The sequence below is a fragment of the Vespa velutina genome, chromosome 2 (genome assembly GCF_912470025.1).
Source record: "Vespa velutina chromosome 2, iVesVel2.1, whole genome shotgun sequence".
Classification (NCBI taxonomy): Eukaryota; Metazoa; Arthropoda; class Insecta; order Hymenoptera; family Vespidae; genus Vespa; species Vespa velutina.
Window position 1 is genome coordinate 12,365,713 of NC_062189.1, and position 21,834 is coordinate 12,387,546.

The 21,834-nt window shown below is 36.3% G+C and overlaps 1 protein-coding gene across 16 annotated transcripts in view; it reads right to left on the reverse strand.

The window, feature by feature from the left end:
- LOC124957931 overlaps window positions 1–21,834 on the reverse strand; it is a 406,825-nt gene that overhangs the window by 3,694 nt on the left and 381,297 nt on the right. For 15 of the 16 annotated variants that reach the window (XM_047515496.1, XM_047515497.1, XM_047515490.1 and 12 more), the window contains 3 exons: window positions 16,814–17,042; window positions 5,802–5,913; window positions 228–569 (listed from right to left, as the gene is read on the reverse strand). In XM_047515496.1, the coding sequence (XP_047371452.1) occupies window positions 228–569; window positions 5,802–5,913; window positions 16,814–17,042 (683 nt within the window). Of the gene's footprint in view, window positions 1–227; window positions 570–5,801; window positions 5,914–15,185; window positions 17,043–21,834 lie in introns of those variants that run through there. The other variant, XM_047515502.1, reaches the window with a different exon arrangement.

Genomic DNA, 21,834 nt, shown 5'->3' on the forward strand with positions numbered 1-21,834 from the left:
TTAGAAACGACGTTTTTCTAATAAAAACAAAGTTATCACTTTATATACTTTATAGATTTGTATTGATGTTTAATAAAATAATAATATTTAAAGATAAAAAATAATAGTAAGTTAACGCCTATATCGTGTATTATATTACGTGTTATTAATATTTCAAGAAAAGCTTAGACCGTTTTCGATCGAGCGTATGGATGAATAGTTACCATGGTAACGGAAATCGAACGTACCTGCCACACTAGGATAAAGTTGTAGCAAAGCATCGAGGAGCATCCCCTCGTGGAACTCGCCGACGTCGTGACTTTTGTCTCTCTTGCGTCGATCGAGACTCCTCGGGCTTCTACCCCTTCGCTCCCTTGGCTGTCTGTTTCCGGCAGGACACGTGCCCCATGCGGGACCATTTGACGTGAGCATCCTTGCTTCGGAAGGTTCACCGACCGAGAGTTCATCCTCGGCGAATTCGTCCTCACTGGCAGGTTTCGATGTCGATGCTCGACGATGATGACAATGATGATGATGTAAACGATTTCGTGCATTTAACTCGCTCTCTTCATCCGTCTCCGGGTGGTCCCCTGTATAAACAAGTAAAAAAAAAAAAAAAAAAAAAAAAAAAAAAAAAACAAAACAAAAAAGATAAATTAATATCCACTATATTTCTGTTTCTTTCTTTTCTTTCTTTCTTTCTTTATGATCAACCCTTCCCGCCTCCTCAACCCTTCACCTTACTCTATCGATGCATCGACTTATTGGATTAATTCAATTGTTTTATTTCTGACGATAGCAGAGAGAGGGAAGAGAGAGAGAGAGAGGGAAACAGATAGATAGGTAGATAGACAGAAACGAGAAACACTGCGTTCGATGAAAGCAAACAGCATGCTCGGAGTTTTCGTTATAAATGGATTAATCCGTGGGATTTATTATTTGCCGTTACACTCATAGAACTTTCTAGTATCCGCTATATACCTTTTTAGTTCATTTATTCCGTTTACTCGCGCGCTTTACCAACGAGAAGATTGACTTCGTCTTGAACTCTTCTCTCGACTTTTCTATCATATTTGCTTAATTTTAGTACTATCGACAAAATGGCTAGGACGATCGATCGATTCTATTTCCGAATCTTATGTAAGCAAACCTTGACGATCTCGTCGCTTTACATTTTTATGATTTGGTTATTTCATTTGAAACTACATATATGTGTGTGTGTGTGTGTGTGTGTGTATACAGTGATGAGCAAAAATGTAAATGTATACCACTAGTCTCATGAAAAAAAAAAAAAAAACGATAATACTGTTAATACTACAATAATACTACTAAAAATCTATTGATCAATAAAGATTAGGTAATTTTACTTATAAGGGGAATCTAATAAATAATATGTAACAGTTTATATTCATTTATGTTAATAATATCCGGAATGTTTCACTGAAATAGAGACTTGAACTATTTTTATAATTTTGCACGATCCTCCAGAAACGAATGGAATAACAAATAAACGATAGAGAAATGAAATAATTGACAAGTACTGGTTAATTATTGTAAGACGTGATTGTATAATTTTTCACTTTACAAATTGTTTGAAATGGATAAATTAAAATGAATGTATTTTGTAAAGGAAAAAAAGAAAATAGTATTATCTGTTTATAGGATAAATGTTTATCAGTCAGCTATATCGTAGAAAAATATGACGTGAGTCGTAGTATAGTTTAAAAAAATAAAAAAAAGTCTATTTTAATGTGTCAAATTCTTCAACAAATGGTAGATCGCAAATTATTTCTGACAGAAAGACATGTAAAATAACATGTTATATTCGGTTTAAATGTCATATAAATGCCGAAAATCGTTGCTAATGGGATAGGAACAGAGGCTAATGAATGAACGCCGTTTACTGTTTTGTAAAGGGAATTGGTTTAAATATGAAATAAATGAAACGCGAATCAAATATTCATAGAGATAAAACTATAAGATTACAAAAGAAATTTGTTGATACGTACAAAGAATGAATCATAGAATATTCGAAAAGAGTTATTTGATCCGAAATCAAATTATTAATATAAAATAAATTATGAAATTGAAGATTTATAAGATGAAGAATATATAAAGGCGTTGGTGTTGCTTTACATGCTTTACAAGGATGTTGATCCTTCAGTTAAGATTAAAGATATTATGTGGAAAAAGCACATAATACATTAAACATTTTACAAAACATATAATATTTAAACATCTTATAAAATAATTTATCCTCTGTTGTTAACTCTATTCAACGAAGAAGTAATATTAAAGTAAAAAATTGGTTTGCTAAATCCGGATATGAATCCGATTGAAAATTTGTGGTTGATTGTGAAAATAAGCCTAGTAAAATACGATAATAATCCATCTTCATGTATTCATGAGTTGTGGAGAAGAAAAGAACAGGAATGTTTATAGAATCAAATCCGAAATAATTAATAATTTAATATCCAGTATGTAACGTAAACTAGAAACAATAAAAAAAAAGAAAATTAAGAAAAATAGACAAAATATTAATTTAAAATCTTAATTTGAGTTTAATAATCGATACTTGTATCATCGAATCTCCATCGTTTATTTATTATCTCATTTGTTTCTGACGAAGCGTGCAAAACTGTAAACACTGTTTCAAGTCGTTATTTTTGTAAAATCTTACGAATATTATTAACATAAATGAAAATGAACTGTTACATTTTGTTTATCAGATTTTCCTTGTAATTATCTATTTTTTATCGGTCAATCGAACAATTAATAGTATTATCGTCTTTTTTATAAGGGCAGTGGTGTATGTTAACACTTTTGCTCATTACTGTATATGTATAAATATATAATATATATGTATATAAATATATAAATGTATAAAGTACATAGTGTGTATGCGTGTATATATATATATATATATATATATATATATATATCGTTATATCAACGTAGCACACGCGAGAGACCGATATTTCGACATTTATTCGACTGTAGAGCTAAATCGAGAATTCGGACATTTCGAAGGCAAACAAATTCCAGAGAGCACGGAGAGGTAGGGAGTTACGTGTAGGTGTTTCGAGGGTAGCAGTAAATTTTTGGCTCGAAATTTCGCCGGTAGCGGTACGGCCTCCACTGTTGCGGCCGCCATTGTCGTCTGCAAAGAGGAATGTACAGGTAACGAAACGAATGACGTCCGGTACGTCGTTGTTTCACGACATGTAGGAGAAGGCCTTTTTGCTCGTTCTCGCACACCTATTCTTGTTTTTTAACCTTTGCTTTTTGTTTTTGCTTGTTTGCTTGTTTTACAAGTCATCTGTATCCCTTCTCTCTTTCTTTCTCTCTCTCTCTTTTTCTTTCTGGTTTTACGAGGTACGTTACCGTCAGTCTAACTCTATTCCGTTAGCTTACTCGAGTGCATTATTCACGCGTGCAACGTTATGCAAGTTCGCGAGCACACACGATACTTGTCCATTGTTAATGAAAGTATAGTTCACGCTCGTACGACAACGCTGTTGTAACAACTTGCGTATCTCGTCTCGACCGTTGGTTAGATTATAATCCGACGCGAGTACGAGACTTTTCTCTTTGTATTATGTTAGTAAACAAAGATGAGCGAACTTCATGTTAAGTGAGAAATAAATTCTTTTATTACTGCTATTGGATTGTCTTCGCTCGAGTATACTTGCTAACTTCTCTAATATTTCCAAATATTATCTTTCGAATGATTAATATGAATACGAATTATTTATTTCTCGATAAAATATAATAATATCGTGATTATGATTATGTAAAATTTTTAATCGAATTAATTAATCGTCAGGAATAATTAAAAAAAAAAAAAAAGTGTTAAAAATAATTCAATATAATATTTCTATAAAAAAAAAAAAAATTTAATTTAATCCATATTCTATTAAAAGATAATATAAATTTTTGAAGGATTTATTTAAGCAATCAAGTTACGACATTCAAATAAGTATTGTTAAAATTTGATATCGTCATATTTCGATCTTTCTCCCTGATGTCTCTCTCTCTCTCTCTCTCTCTCTCTCTCTCTCTCTCTCTCTTTCTCTCTCATCGTCATGTTGTTTTTCATTAATTATTTGTAAACTTTTTTACCCATTATTACTTTACAAAATTGTTAACACTTGGAGTAAAAAAGATGAGAAATTTCATGATTAATGAACGAATCGGTAAGTTCAAAGCGATTGCATTAAGAAATATCGAGGAAAGAGCAAGATAAGGGAGGGGTTAAAGGAAAGTTGAGAGAAGAAACGTGTAACTACGAATGTACTTGAATAGAATCAAGGTGCTATCAACTATTATAACTTCACTTGACATTAAGTAACCTCTCTCTCTCTTTCTCTCTTTCTCTTTCTCTCTCTTTCTTTCTCACTCGAATATATCTCGAGATATATTACATCCTCGCGAAGAATATCTTCTTGAAATATCCTTTGCTCTTTGAGTAAAGATAAAGTTACGTGCCTTAGCGTGTACGATTTCGAATCTCGAAACACTCATGTGTTTCAATCATTTCAACGTTTCACGTTTGCGAATTCTTATTTACTTGCAACATTCAATACTTCTTTAATAGCAAAAATCATGTCAAAGAGAAAAAAGAATAGTTACGGTGAATGATTTTCAAAGTTTGAGAAGACGCTTCTTGGAAATGTCTACGAACGTTCAAAACTTTCTTCTTTTAATCCTGCGTATCTTTTGAGAAGTATTTTCGATTGGTGTGAAGTACTTGCGCAGCTTGGAATGAGTGAATGAGAAAAAGAAGGAGAGAGAGAGAGAGAGAGAGAGAGAGAGAGAGAGAGAGAGAGAGAGAGAGAGAGAGAGAGAGAGAGAGAGAGACAGAGGGAGAGAGAGAGAGAGAGAGAGAGAGAGAGAGAGAGACAGAAAGAGAGACAGAGAGAGAGACAGAGGGAGAGAGAGAGAGAGAGGGAAAGAGATAGATAGTTGAATGGATTGGTGGTTACGACTAATGTACGTCGTGCGGCATGTATATTCGATTACCGCATCCTCGTCAAACGTCAAAAGCCTCATCACCATGCTAATTAGCCATCGGACTAATGGGAAGTATAAGTCAGAGGTCGTGTCACGCTTATCTCCACCCCTTCTCTTTTCAAAACTCGATCTGGCTATGATAAAGAGTCAGTAAGATATAAATGAAAGAGAGAAAGAAATAGATAGATAGATAGAGAAAGAGAGAGTGAGAGAGAGAGAGAGAGAGAGAGAGAGAAGAAGGAAAGATGCTTGCAAACTCATGTTAGCCGACAATGTTCAGAGAAGGGTTTAACTCAAGGCTCATGTTAATCGTGACAAGCGAACTGACAGACAAACGGGCACAGACGATCGAAAAACAAGTACCTATGTTTTCTTTCTGCTTGGATCGACGATCCTGCATATAACTGTTTACGATAATCTTCACATCTTCAAAGGCTAGTCTCATCTAGAATGAATAAGTATCTACTAACGAGTGAATAACATCTGATAGGTCAAAGATATCCGGATAATGTTCTTATATTATTAAAAATTAATTAAAAATTTTATACGATTTAAGAAAAACTTTAACGATAAAAGATTCAAAGGATTGATCCCTTTTAGGTAACATTGGAATTAAAGTTTCAGTTATAGAAATCCAATAAATCTATTTATCATGTCTATTTCCGTTGATTTTGTATTCTATAGTTTTTTTCTCTCTTTACTTTTTTTTTTTTTCTTTTCTTTTCTTTTTTCGTTCAAATAAAACATCAGGAGTATCCGATCGTAACAAAGTTTGAAATAAAAGAAAAATTATAAATAATCGTGCTCACCGTTGCTGAGTTCCTCGTAGACAGGATTATAAAGATCCTGAGACGTGTAAGGATCTGGACCAGGACTGCTACAGACGAAGACACCTCTGCCGCCTTCCTTCACGTCCAGCATCTGTCGCAATAACGTAAAACAGTTAAAACGTGAAATTCTCGGAAATTCTCAGAAAAGTCGGACGATCCAGGGAATAGGAAACTTCTACGATCTTTTTATCGCGTCAAGTAAATTCGCATTAAGCATCGTATACGATATCCTACGGGAGCGACGAAATCACGAATCTCGACTCGTGGGACTAGCGAAGGAAAGCATCGTCGCGATATTTAAGTTTTATGTAACGAGAATAACAAAGAGTTTTTTAACGCCATAAGCGACTGTTTAGAGAGAGAGAGAGAGAGAGAGAGAGAGAGAGAGAGAGAGAGAGAGAGAGAGAGAGAGAGAGAGAGAGCGAGCGAAACACCGTACACGATGATCGTACACCTTTTTAACCAGTTCGGACAACCTGCTGATGCGTTTACACTAGCATACTTCTTTGGTTTTCGTTTTTTTTCTTCTTTTTATTTTTTCTTTTTCAACATTTTTTCCTCATATATGTATAATCATTTATAAGATACAACTAGTTCTTTACTCGTTCGTATAATACATTATTTACGTGTACGTAATGTTTCTTCGCGTATACTTCAAAGTTTTATTATTCTTTATCGGTAAGGGATATTTTAATTGTTATTAATTGTAAATGGGATCGCATAAAATCAATGACGTAGACTCGATCTGATTATAATTCAAAGTACGTAATGGAACAAATGGAACAAGTCAAAGTAAGCAAACCCATGGAGAAAAGATGATCTAAAGGTAGAGAAAGAAAATAGTGACGCGGAAAGCTCGAGTCACGAGGAGAGTCTTAACGCTTTCCTCGCGTTTCCGGCCAGCGATTAACTCGCTTCTACCACCTAAAGACTCTTGAGATCCTTTGAGCCCTCCACAATCCCCGCTTTTTCTTCTTCTTCTCCTCTTCTCCCTCTCTTTGATTCTATCTACATCTTCGTTTCTCTCCCTCTTTCTCTCTTTACGTACAATTCCGTTCGCAGAAACGCTGAGTCGTTGCGAAGCAGGCAGAAACCTGAGAGAAAGAGAAAGAAAAAGAGAGACAGAGATGGAAAGAAAGAGAGAGAGAGAGAGAGAGAGAGAGAGAGAGAGAGAGAGACAGAGACAGAGAGGGTCGAAAGTTAATCCTTAAATTGACGGAGATCCTACCGCTGGGAAAATAATAAGGAACAATCTTAATGTGAGCTTTGCCTACCGCTAATTTTATTTTGACGTCGTTTCCTTGTTAAATACAAATTTATAAAATCTAAGCGCTCGTTAAATCTAAGCGCTCCCTTAGTTCCCAACTCGTTTTTTCTTTTTGTTTCACAATTTTTTTTTTCGCTATTTAAATGAATCGAGAAAGAGAGATGTTAATGTAAATTCACATTCAGGAATCTTCCATTGTCTTTGTATTTCTTCACGAGGATATCCCTATCTTTTCCATCTTCTCTCATGCGCATACTTACAAAAAGAAGGAAAAAAAATGAAAAAAAGAAGGAAAAAAAATGAAAAAAAGAAGGAAAGAAGAGGAAAAAAAGAAGAAAAGAAAAATGTTCGCGTTAAAAAGTCTAAAGATTCTCTCGGCAAGAATGTCCACAAGATATATCCGAAGTATCGAGCGAATAAGTTTAGCTCGGGAATTTTAAAAACGCTGAGATATTCGTACTTACGTAGCTGTTGTAACTTCGTAAGATACGAGTTGGCTGTTAAGTTCGCTTGTGCGAATCGGAAAATTCTAATGTCTCGGCACTTTCGAGGATTACCGGTATTTCACCACGAGAAACGATCTAGAGATAAAAAGCAACCTATTCGTTCGTTCGTTCGTTCGTTCGTTCGTTCGTTCGTTCGCTCGTTAGTTCGTTCATTCGTTCATTCATTCGTATTCCGCAACGCTCAGTTTCTCTTTTTCCCTTTCTCCTTCCTCTCATTGTGAATTCTCGTCGATAAGTGCATGTTTGATGCAACATTTATTAACTATAATAGAATCTATGTACTTAATTAATGCTACGATATTCCAAATTTTCCTCCATTATGCGAACCGTATAACTGATTTAAACGTAAATATTTGACGACCAATAATCGCGTCGTTGGTCACGTTCAGCCGCGACCAGATTTTCAACCACCTATTTCTATAGAGAACGATAGTACACGAGAATCCTCTGGAAATAAAATTACTTCCAACATTAAATCATGAATATTATCTTCTGTATTATCGTGTAACGTTCTACATCGATTCTACAAAACACTGACCTCGATATCAGCGAGGAAACGGGCCGTGGTAACATCTAATCTAGAGGAGAAGGACACCGGAACTAGGTAGAACGGTGTAAAGGGCCGATATGCAATATAATCGTGGATAGTATTGGAGTAGGTAGGACAGAAAGGGGTGAGAACGATTTAATCCCTGGCAGGGTTATCCCGTTTAACTGTCGTTGAAGCCGCCCTTCTCTCTCTCTCTCTCTATCTCTCCCTTCCTCGTGCTCTTCAACCCTTCAACTACTGTCCCTCTTGCTCCGTGTTTCGTCCTCACACATCGATGTGCGTTCACTTGTAGATAGTTTCTGGCCTCCGTAGCCCATTATACCTGTGTGTCCTTGTAACTACGAGGAGAATTTGCCACGGGAGCTGGACGAGGCTATATAGCGTTAACGAGAGTAAATGGCGTGCCGCAATCCCCAATCTATCTCACTACCCCTCCTTTTGGCCTATACTTCTCTTCCTTTCTCCTCCTCCTCTTCCTTCTTCTCTCTCTCTCTCTTTCTGTCTCTCTCTCTCTCTCTCTCTCTCTCTCCCTCTCTTATCTTCCTCTCTTGCTCTGCTACGTATTACCCTTCTCACCGAGCATTCTCAATCTTCTAGCCCTAGTCATAGGATTTCTTGCAACAAGAGATGAACGTACCCGCACATTTATACACGTCAAAGTCAAATTTATGAAGTCACATCCGGAGATTCGTCTTCCATTAAAATATTGCATCTCCTTTATTAGATGTTTCACAGCGATCTGTTAAATCTTTTAGTTTGACGTAGGATCAAGGATAATTTTGATCGACTGTTTCCTAAACGTCACAATCGAGAATTGAATTAGACGAACAAATATATCGAAGGTTATAACGAAGGTTATACCTGCGATAAATGAAAGATAAGTAAGGATACGGAGATCTGATTATTTTTAACGATTTCTGATTGAGAATGACTTTGCTTTCTGATGAATAAGTGATGATAAAACACTTGAATGGCCGGAAGCTTTTCTTTTAAAATACATGAACGAGAATATTTTTGCTACTATCGTAGATAACACAAAGCGTAGGTCGAAAGGTCGAAAGACAACCGGATATTAAATGTAAAACGAAAATAAAAGATACGATAAATTACTGTGACAACGATAAAATTGAAGTTAGATTGAATTGGTTAGTTATTAATGTACGAAAGAAAGCATTGTTTATTTACAATAACACGGATATTTCCTCGATAAATGATTTTATTCAAACAGATCCTTAAGTGTTTCCTAAAAAAGCAAAATGATTTTCTTTCTATATTTTGTCGATAATCTTTTATTTATCAATTCCTTTCTATTAAACATATAATAATAAATTTTTCTCATTTTTTTATTTGTCTCTTTTTAAAAAAGCGACAGAAAATACCAAACTTATCGATCACGTGAATCTTGATACTTTATTTGAATTAAATTAATGCAGAGAACTTAAATGAAAATATCGCGAATAGAATGGAAACCGCAAAGTGTTAAATAATGTAACATGCCGCGACGAAAGTAACCACATGGGGGTGTTTAGTTTTGAATGACAAACGAATGTATTTTGTGTGCTATACGAAAAGATCTAAACAAAATGATCTTCATATAATACAGTTACTCACAGTCAGATCAAATGAAATAGTTTATCACAGTACATCTGTAAATCACGCCAACGTAATTTTATATCTATCTTTCTTATTGATAATTATAAAATCGCGATATTTATTATTATTTTATCTATTAATTTTATTATTTCAAGAACTGATGATTGTATTGTTAGATTGCAATTGTCTTTATACTATTTCTTAAAAATATATCGAAATATCATTGTCTCACATAAATCCTTTTGCAACGATTTCGAAAGACCAAAAGCAATTGGTCCAAGACGATCCATCATACTTGTCGACCCTGAAACTCCAGGGCAAAGCTACTACTGGTAGAAATGTCGACTACCCTTCTCTTTCTCTTAAGGGAAACGAAATAAGCGAGCCATACCTAAATTAAAGTCCCGAGGGCAAAGACTATCTGCCACAAAAGAGGATCGCCCGATTACTCTCATCGTCCCAGTTATAACGTCCGACGGCCTCTTGCTGGTTAGAAAGAGAAAGAGAGAGAGAAAGGGGGAGAATAATTGTCGTTCCATAGCAGCCTCTGATATGGCCTCGAGAGTTACACGCTTTCGAGGGTGCTTTCCTAATAAGAGCGTATCGCGAGTAGTACGCGGACGAGCTCGAGCTTACTTCCGTTAAAAAGATAGCTTTATAGCTCCGCTCGTAAATCTACGAGCACTCGAAACACTTTATTCCGCCTCGAGCGATCAGCAAACTACCCGTCCGTCATCTTTCGGACTTATTTTCGACGAACCCTTTTCGTTAGACTTCTGTTTTGTTTTTGCACGCTGATGGAACGATATTTTCTCTCTCTATGTGTATGTGTGTGTGAAAGAGAGAAAGAGAGAGAGAGAGAGAGAGAGAGAGAGAGAGAAATGTTTTTTTAATTACTTTTTTTTAACTGTTGGGTATTTATTCTTTATATTTTCTCTCGGATTGAAAACAAGTTTTAAAGGAAAATAAATGATTTTGTTAATTATCGTTATCGTTATATTAGTGACCGAAATTAAAAGTTATTAAATATTGTGATGTATAGCGCGTTTATCAAATAAATATTTAATATCTCTATTATATCTTTATAGTAATGTGAGAAAAAAGGATAAACAGAAAGATTCGAGAGACCAATGACTGTTCCGTTTTGATTGCGTGCGAGTAGAAGCTGAAAATAGGAAGGTAGAAAGAACTAAGAGAGTATCTGTCTACGTTGAATGGATAGAAAGATGATAACTAAAAGGAAAGATACGTAGACGTTGAAAATGGCAGAACGTAATTTCTGGTGTTTTAATCAAAGATAAAGAACGGAAGGATATGAACGAGAAAGCAATGTTGCTCGGACTGTTCGAACAAAAAGCTCGACAGTTGATTATTGAAAAAATTCGAAAATAAAAGGGAAATCTTTTTTCTATTAAAAAAATATACAGGAAGGAAAGTTGATTAGATCGTATAATATAAAGGATCCTTAAAGTATTTCTGATCTAACGAGGAAGTATTAAAAAAAACCTTTCGAGAAGATGAACCGATGATCGACGATGGAACAAGTTCAGATTTACGTCTTCAATAAACCTGAGTGGAACGTCTTCTAGTAAAGAAAGAGAAGAAGGAGAACGAGATGAAGAAGATCTAGTGACATTGTGAGAAGAAATTAAATGTGAGGAAACAAGATAGAGATGGAGCTAAAAGAGATAGATGGATAAATATCTATTTATCATCAGAGAGATAGAGACAGATAGATAGATAGATAGATAGATAGATAGATAGATAGATAGATAGATAGATAGATAGAGAGAGAGAGATATTCACGGTATAGATGTATTCTGGCGGAGAGGCTTGATCCATCGTATCAACAGCAGGAAGCAATATGTCCGTGCGGTAATAGCGTGGAGCACGAAGGCTAATAGCTTGTCCCTAACGCGCCTAACCTGCCTCGCGTTCTCCAAACCTGTCCGCCGTGTATCGTACGTCTGCTGTTCGTTGATGTAGTCTCCTCTCTCACACTTACAAGACGTCACGAACGTAACATAACACATAGACACGTAGACACGTAGAGAAGCACACATACACACACACAGACAGACAGACAGACAGACAGAGAGAGAGAGAGAGAGAGAGAGAGAGAGAGAGAGAGAAGGTCGCAAGAGAAAGGAGAGGTGGGGATAAGGGAGGGAGCAGAAACCTAGACGTTAAGGTCGTAGCTCGAAGGCATCTACACGCGATCCTCCACATGCCTTCCAAAGGCGAAGTGGATGATATCCCGAGATTCCGACGTTTCTCTCTACCAATGCCAGTTGGTGTTCTCTCGCCTGTGTGAGTCCGTTCGCTTCGGTAATATGCTAACCCGAGCGCTACTAACGTAACTGGCTAATTGTTAGTTATTGCACCAATTGCATTAGGTTCTAAGTCCGGCCTTACCCTATACCAGCTAGCTAGCTAGCTATCGTTACATCAACCTCGGTTCGCAGATATCACGGCGATGTTCTCCTTCTCGTAACGACGTGCCATGACACGGATTGACCCTCGTAATATGCCTCGACAACAGGTGGATGTATAGTAGAATCGATGCTTATCCCGTAGGAAGTGAAGTTGATGCTTCCTAGAGCTATGATGGATAATTCCAAGGATTTATCGAACAATCGTGAAACTAACCATCTACAATGGCATTCTTATCCGACGGGATTGACTTTCTTCATCGAAGGGAGAACAAATCAATATAAAAGTTACATAACGCTAATGACGACGGTACATCGAGTAATCGATTCCTAACGATTTTAAATGTCCTTCATCTCGAACAATCATTCCTCTATCAACCACATTTGGGAAAACTAATCCGAAGGGAACAATGAGGGTGACTAGGGGAAACCACTTTGAACCCGAAGTACGGAAGAAAAGTGAATAAAGGAGAAAGAGAGAGAGAGAGAGAGAGAGAGAGAGAGAGAGAGAGAGAGAGAGAGAGAGAGAGAGAAAGATGAGAGGGGCAACTAAGTGCCGTAGAAAATTACTGCGTCTGGAAAGAGAGAGAGAGAGAGAGAGAGAGAGAGAGAGAGAGAGAGAGAGAGAGAGAGAGAGAGAGAGAGAAAGAAAGAGTAAGAAAGAGAGAGAAAGAGAGAGAGAGTACGAACCGCCCGCCAGGACCATTTCCGTCGTTCTGATTCTTTTAGCGCGAATTTGACCCTCGTCGAGGACGAAAGAAACGAAGCGCGTCTTCTCGCAATTAAGTTACCGAGCGAAGAGAAAAAGAGGGTGGAGATGGTGAAGCAGGAAGATCGTCGCCGTCGGCGAACGGTGGATATTTGCGCAACTCCATTTGCGAAATTAGAGATCTTTTCGTCCGTGGGATGGCAATCGGCTGGAGAGCAGAGGTGACGCGGCACAATGGTGACGCGTCGATCTCTTCTTTCTTTTTATATGCTTCTGTATCTCTTTCTCTCTCTCTCTCTCTCTCTCTCTCTCTCTCTCTCTCTATCTCTTTCTTTCTTATTCTTTTTTTTTTCGTTATCGATTCTTCTGATTGCTTTCTTTTTCTCAATTCATCTTTTTTTTCAAATCCATCTAACAATACTCTCGTTTTAATAATCTATCTCTATTACTCTCTCGATTTAATACGCTATCATTAAAATTATCTTTGTAATTCCCTTTCTGTTTACTTTTGCTATTATACGAAGAAGCTCCTTTTGCCCTTTGATACACTTAATGCTAACATGCCTGTAAGACATTCTAATCTCTAGCTCTTACAACCCTTCGCACTGTGGATTCAAGCATATCACGATGTCTATTCGTACCTATGGCTATAACGATAAGTGTCTATCCTATTTCTTCTTTTTACCTCCGATCTTGCCATTAATGGATAGGGAATCCTCTTTTCCTAACATTTAGAGGGAGGATTCACCATAGAACGCGTACACTCCTTTCTTATCTTCTCCAGAAAGAATTTGAACACAGAAGTGGTTATTCCGTGTCCACGTGTGTCGGTAATATCGTATTTCATTTTTTTTTGTCTTTTTTGCTTTTGTATTTCTTTTTTTTTTTTTTTAGTTGGGAGATGTTTATCTACGATCGCGGCGACTACGATGATATTTCATTTTTTACAGATTGTTTATCTCCGAATTCGTATGATCATCATGTATCTCGAACGATCTCTGATAAATATAGTCTTTTCGAAAAAACGAATGAATTTCTACGTTTTCGAGGATACGAATATGGTAAAAGGATGGGATTGTGGACCGGGTTTAATAACCACTCCTTGTCAAATTTTTCAGCAAAGTGACTTTATTTTTTCCTTTATCATGTTCTCTCCTTCCTTCTTTCTTTATAGTTTAGTATACACAGAGCTGGTTTTTTTTTTCGTAAATCCGTTGCTATTTGCATCCCTATATTCTTTCGTTGCTTCTCATACTTGTAACTATAGTGCCGTTTAACTTACACATTTGATCGATCTTTCCAATTTTTAATGTGAGCTGAGATTTATCGTTTTTCTTTTTGCGCTATCAGTGCAAGTGTAAGAAGCAGTTGATAAAATAAAAAAGATCGCTCTCTCTCTCTCTCTCTCTCTCTCTCTCTCTCTCTCTCGCTCTTTCAATCTTACCATAATTCATTCATTTTTACATATCACGATAATGAGATACAAACACCGAACCGAAATTGTATCGTTCATCTAATTAGTTATTCAATGTTATTAATAAATAATAATTATAATAATGACAATGAGAGACGACGATGATGATGTGTGACGATAATTAACAGTAATAATATCGATTAATTCGCAATAAAATAAAAAATAGAATAAAAAAAGAAAAAAGAAAAAGAAAGATTCATATCGTTTAAACTTTCCTTAGTTAATCTTGCGAACTTAATTGTCCGTCTCTATATATTCCCTTTTTCTTTATTTTCATTATTCTTCGTTTTACTCTACACATCTGCGTATACTATATACAATTGGCGAGTTGCCTCTCTATCTCTATTTACAGTCACAAAAAGTGTTTCAATTTTCTTTTTCTTTCCTTTTCTTCTTATTTTTTTTTTACCGTGCCCACACAACCGGCAATAAGGCCACTCTCGCCCACTGCTAAACGAATCTTCGAACTTTTCGATTACATCTTATCTTCGAACTTTCTCTCTCTCTCTCTCTCTCTCTCCCTCTCTCTCTCTCTCTCTCTCTCTCTCTCTCTCTCTGTATATTTTTTTATAATCGTCCATATCGTTTTTAAGTGAGATTGTGCAAGCACGGCACAAGTAACAAAATAAATACTGACTAGTCCGCCTTTAGTATCATTATATCATCAACGATATAAAGAGAAAAGAAAAAAACGTGAAGTATATAGATAATATTCGATAATATTGAAAGATAAAAAAAAAGTATCGTCCAAAAAGGGATGCTCGAAATTATTTTTCTGATATTATTGGACGATAAAAGAAAGAAGAAAAAGAAAAGGAAAACGATTGCTTAAGAAAAAAAAACAAAAAAAGAAAAAAAAAAAGAAATATCTTTACGTATCATCGGATCCTTTTTCTTTGCATTCTTATAGAACCTCGTAAAAATTAAGAAAAAAAGAAAAGAAAAAAAAAATACGAGAGAATGCAAACCGCAGTTGTCGAGCTTACAATCAAATGTAGAAAATGATAAGACCTAGGAGTTTTAATCGGAGTTCCTTCGGAAGTTTCCGCTCGCTGAATTCCGAAAGACACTGGAGACTATCTATCTAAGAGCTCAGGATAGAATCCATTCGTTCTATCTTAAGGGCAACGAGAAAAGTAGGGAAACGCTTCGTTTTGGGCCGAGAAATCGAGAAGAAGAGCGGAAAAAAGTAAAAAAATAGAAAAAGAAAAAAAGAAAAAAAGGAAAATCTCCTTTCGACCCAAGAACGAAAATCCTCGTATTTTCTCGTGCTATCTCAAGGGATATGTGAATCATCTTTTCGTGTCCACTTGTGACTTCGTGTAGAAAATTATAGTTTCGCGTTAGCGTTCGTGCGTGCGAGTTTACGTACAACATGGTGAGCAACGAACACGCCATGAAGCTCTCTCTTTCTCTCTTTTTATCTCTCCCTCTCTATATAAGGATACTTTTTGCATAGGACGACGTATGTCACGTATCTTGAACATTCAGGTAAATTTCCTCCGGTCTGGTGAGGAGTTGATGTATCTGCTGCATCGTGCAGAGCGGACACATCTCCTCCTCGGTGCCGTCGGCAATGATTCGCCTCGCCGTTCCGGGTGCCTTTCTGTTGTACCACGAGTCAAGGATATACGCGTATCCTTCGGAGTCAAGGAGATTCGAGGAGGTCGCTGAAGAAGACGCGGGAAACCTAAGAGCCGTTTTTGAGGATGTCATTGCAATGGGTGGAGGAGGAGGTGGCGGCGGTGATCTTAAGGACTCGAGGTCGGTATCCTTAAAATCGATATACGAGTAACCTTCGGAATCAACGGAGTGTCTTCTGATAGGATGTTCTTGGTCTTCCGAAGGAGAGATCGTTCTTAGATCTGTTCGATAGAAAGTGGGACTACTATTCTTACTGCTGATAGGATTCGTTTGAGCTTTTGATCTATGCGTAGGTGTGATGGGTTGTTGTTTGTTAGGGAGTCGAGGACGTGCAGAAGGATAACAGCTAGAATCATTGTTGTTACTGTTGCTACTGTTGTTGCTGGTTCGATCATTTTCATCATTAGGATTTGTGATTTTGGGAGAGGATGATCGTGAATGTGAGATTGGGCTAGATGGTAAAGGTTGGTGACTGGTTATCAATGCGTTTTGTGTAGCTAGGAGAAGATGACTGTTCAGCAACAAGTTGTTATTGCTTTGGGTATGACAAATGTTACTGTTATTCGTAAGAGTGGAAATTGTACGCGGCGCGTGTGTCGCGATGGAAAGCGAAACTTCCTGAGATTTGGCGAGTAATGCTCGTGGCGTACGGTAACCACCTAAGACCGCTCTGGAGGGCTTCTCCGTGACGCGAAGTATTGCCCTTGGGTCCCGGTAGTCGAGATAGTCGAGGTGATGGGGCGCAGGCGCGCGCAATGTGGCCTGCGGTTGTCGCTCCCGTAGGTGTTCCCGCTCTCGGGGATTTGTACCTCGTACCTCGATCGTCGGCGCTTGACCGATAGGATGGTGACTCGGCAAGTGATTGTGCAGCTGGGAGTGCGTCATAGCGTCCGGCAAATCCTCGTAGAGAACGGCGGCGCTGGTGTTGCCCGAACCACCGTGAGATTGGCAGTCCGGAAGGACCCGCGTCCGGCCTGCGGCTGCGGCCGCTGCTGCACTCGCTGCGCTCTTGCACGGCAATAGATTTTGGACTTTTCGTTTGTGCCTAAAACAGAACAAAACAATGCTCCTTTAATGATGAATCTTGATACATGAATGTAATAAGCGCGTTTTATATTTAATCATGAATTTTATGAGAATGATTTTCTAAGAAAGAATAGACAAATTGAAGAATTCCTGATTATATTATTTATCACGGACAGCTTGATTAAAATATTCCTTAATAAATTCCGTTAATCAAAGTTTAGAGTTATTTATTTTTTTTTTTTTTTTTTAAGAATAGAATTCATCAAAGACTGTATGGATATATTCTACTTTATTTTCATTTCTCTGCGTTCTCATTATGACAAATCATTTCCATTCCTCACGTTCTCGTTCCTCGTTCGTAGTCATACCAGATTAGTTAGGAACTCGTTGTAATTGTTTGTACAAGCGGACTTTGGCTAGATGCGCACGGGCAGATGCGCACACTCTCGAGAGTGTTCTTCTTCAATGTAAACTTTAATGAATCGGAGAGGTTGTGGAGGAGGAAGTTGTTGGGATGGCCAGCCTTTGCCTATCAGTGCCGTTTCATACGTTCATTGGTTGATGGTTGGAGTTACTAGTCGTTGACTGTACGTTCGAGAGTACTGAGATGTGTGTACCAAAGTAAGTATACATGTACACATAGGTATAATATATATCTATACGTGTGTGTACATAGTATATATACAAACGTATGTATCCTTCTATGTAACTCAACCAGCATATTCGACATAAAACGCGTCTCCGTTCGTTCCACTATCACCCTTTCTCCTCTTCCTCTTCTCGAGTCGTTACCCTACTACTAGCCCTCCGCCTCTGTTAATCACGGTGAGCACGGTGAAAGCGTTTAAATTCGCCACATCCAACTCGTTGGGGTGCTACCGGCTGTGGTGGTACTGTGCTGGAGACGAAAGGGAAGGGATTCATTTATCCGAAAGGATCTGCGGTATAAATGTGGGGGGAAAGAGGAACGCGAGGGAAGGAGAGAGGTCGAGAGGTCTGCACTACGGAGATAATAACAACGGTAACGTACACTTGCATCTATGCTTCTCTTCTCTCTTTCATTGCTTATCTTTTCTCTTGATTTTTTCCTATTTCAAGGATTTCCTTATCAATCTAGCTACACTATTACATATCTACATCCACAAAGACGTTACGAAAAAGATTCTAAAAACGATTCTATTTTCTTCTTTCCATTGTATTATATAAAGTTGAATGTTTGGTTATTGATTTTCAGTGAATAGGATTCTAGTGTTTTGAACGATTTATTTATTTATTTAATCTATAATTTTTAAAATAATAATGTCAATCGATATTCATCTAAGTGTTTCTTCTATATGCATCTAACAATAGGAACGCAGTAGTAGGATCAATTGGAAAATATAGTGAAGATCGTAGGAAAAGAGAAGAGGATCGATCGATCATTTTCAATGGATTTAAATTAACAATATTGTTCAAGAGAACTACAGAGAATGTTCGTTAATAAGATCAATTTTCAAATAATGTTTGAAGATAGGAAGAAGAGTGATAAGACGATACTTCGTTACATCGTAGATAGAGAAAAGCTTATGTATATCCCGGATATATACTTCCATAACTTTCAAGGAGTAGTAGGAAATTGTAAAGAAGATGAAAGAAGAAGAAAATGTTGGATCCTTGAAACATGCTCCAATTCCTCCACCTTTTCTCTATCATTCGGTATCTCTTCCTTTCTCTCCCTTTCCCTTCAGACCTTCCCCCATCTCTATCTCTCTCTTTTTCTCGTTCGGATAGAAACGTACAATATATCTATACCAGGATTCTCAAAGTACCACGTAGTTAAGTGGTGTATCTTCCAAGTTTTAATTATCTAGTTAACTCTGTTTGGTTCGATAATATTTGCTTTTATAATTAAACTACTCGGTAAGAGGCTAACAGCCGGAACGGTATACCTAACATTTTCGTCAGTAGGTCGAAGGAAAAGAAGGTGAAATCTATGGATTGCGAATCATAAAGCGTGTAGAATGAGTGGGGTAGGATAATTGGGATATATAAAGAAGAAAATCAGCTCGACTGCCTCTGACGTCTGACATAGCTAAGGTTAATCCAGCAAAAAAAGCGAAGCTTTTTCGGATTATTGACTACCAAGAAAGTTGCCTCGTTTCAATCGTTTTTCATTTTTTTTTTTTTTTTTTTTTTTTTTTTTTTTTCTATATAAGGCCCACTGAGAGATTAAACCTTCCAGATAACTCTTTTAGTCCGCCGTCATGATAATTATAATGTATTGTCATTATTCATATTACTAACTTTACATGCAACCGAAATTCCTACTATAAGACACTTTAAAATGTTTGGAATATACATAAATTAGTTACAATTTGGAAAGTAATCGATCAATTTATTTTAAATTATTATAGAAACAACAAATTTTCACGTTTCATTATAGTTTCTTTTTTCTTTACTTTTTTTCTAATTCTTTTTTTTTTTTTTTTTATGAAAGTTTGACATTAAAGTATTTATAATAAAATGGTTTTCATTTTTAAAGTTTTTAAGCGATCAGTCTTTGATCTTTTTTTAAATAAACTCCGTGGGCAATTTTATTAGATTAGGTTCAAACAGTTTATTGTTATAGTTGATAAAAGTTTGCATGCATAAACATATTTAGAAAATTTTATGAAATATTTTGTTTCTATGAAAAATTATAGAGAGAGAGAGAGAGAGAGAGAGAGAGAGAGAGAGAGAGAGAGAGAGCGAGAGAGAGAGAGAGAGAGAAGAAAGCGGCTTAGAACGTATTATCGATTATAAATAAACGTGAGCCGCTAATTTATTGCCATATAAGCTATTTGTTTAAAGAAAGAAGAGGACAGATCTTTAAGCTCAAACAGACATAAATTCTTCTAAGAGAAACACATAGAACAAGGATAGTAGGATGTCTTTTTGAATTGTACGGGTCAGCATCCTTTCTGAGTTTCATGTTCGACGATCTAAACCGAAGTCTTTGCATCATATTCACGCCAAGCTGACTTTGCATAGAAAATGAGAGAGAAAGAGAAAGAGAGAGAGAGAGAGAGAGAGAGAGATAAACGTGCACAGATTCGTCTTTTCTCTCTCTCCCTCTCTCTCGTTAAAGTCCGATATTTCAATTTGCCTAATGCCTACTAAATCACCGAAATTAGAAAGATAAATGAATACATTAATTTATTTTTACCATTAGCTTTAACAATCCTTTAACAATATAAAAAGATCTTCTCTTATCTTTGAACTATTTTAAAATCGTACCAATCATTTCCAAGAGACAATTATAAATTAAAAATCAAAATGACACATAAGCAATTAAATCGTTTCAAATAAATAAATCGTTTCAATTAATTGATTTATTGATAATCATTATGTAAAAGAGATTTTAATATGAACAACTTATTGATATTTCAATCTTAAAAGAAATGTGTAAAAATATAAGAAATCTTTCTATAGGAACTTTTAATAGTTTCTTTTGTCCCATAGATAAAATGAACTTTTGAACGAACCTAGAAAACTTTCTCATCTTCGTCGAGAGAAAAGAGAAAGGTTCGAGAAGCAAGTTTGTGAGAAAAAGAAAGCGAACGTTCATCGGTTGTAATAGTATGATTCCAACGTGAGAAAGTTAGCACATAAGAGTAAGTTCTCGTAGAACATCTTAAGTATGCTTAGACACGCAGTTTCCTATATATACCTATAACGCCCAACAAAGTCTTCTTAGTAGATTGCCCCAGTCCTTCGAGCATTCAACCTCCCATTTTCCCCTCCTTCTCCATCTAACCTCAACCGTTAACGTTCATTTCATCAACGAACTCATCTCCTTTCTGTCTATAGCTTTTACTCAACCGCGTACAAGCTGCGGTATGTTGTTGTGGCTGCCAAAGCTCCTTTATAGGTTCAGTAGCGACAATCGGATATATGTGCTATACAAAATTAAGCTGAATTTTGATGTTTCAGTCAAACATCGGTAATTCATTGTAGTAATAATTAATTTGTATAGATATCTATATAGAGATAGATAACATTTATTAGAGAGGGAGAAAGAAAGAAAAAGAAAGAGAGAGAGAGAGAGAGAGAGAGAGTATTTAATAATAAATATGATTTGATCGATGCATTTTCGCAAAATGATATCAATAAATTAAAAAATCGATTATAATATGTATGTATTGATATTATTTACAATAAGAAAATTTGAAAGATTTATCGAATATTATTCATAGTTTATTTATTTTTATTCTTTTTTTTTATTTTTATAATAAATTTAAAAACTATGCTCATCACTTCTTTCTATAGCTCATATAAAAAGATTGTTGTCTATATTTCAAGTGTAATAAAATAAATTCGAGTTCAAAGAGGGTTAAACAGATTTGCGCAACAGCTTTGACAACTTTCTCTCTCTCTTTCTCTCTCTCTCTCTCTCTCTCTCCGAGTACAGTACATTTGCGTTCAAGTGACCTTGAATGAGTACTGATCGTTTATTCCTGCCCAATACAACAAACAAGTGGTTTTTTAATTTTTTAATCGGAGATATGTTTCTGTATTGAAACTAGTGAGAAAATAGTACGTAATCGTTGGAATTATTTCTATCTATTCGTTCGATCAATACAAGAAACAAAACATTAAAAGATCTCTTGTCTCTTGGTTTATCATTGAATTACTCTCAAGAACTAAACAAAATCAAGTTTCGAAGTCTAGTTCTATTTGAATTACCAACTATTACTAAGGTAAGTGAAGATCTACAATAACCGTCTTCCTAGAGAGACCAAAGGTTTCGATAAGGTTTATTGAAGCGAGGTCGAGTCGAATCGAGTCGAGCC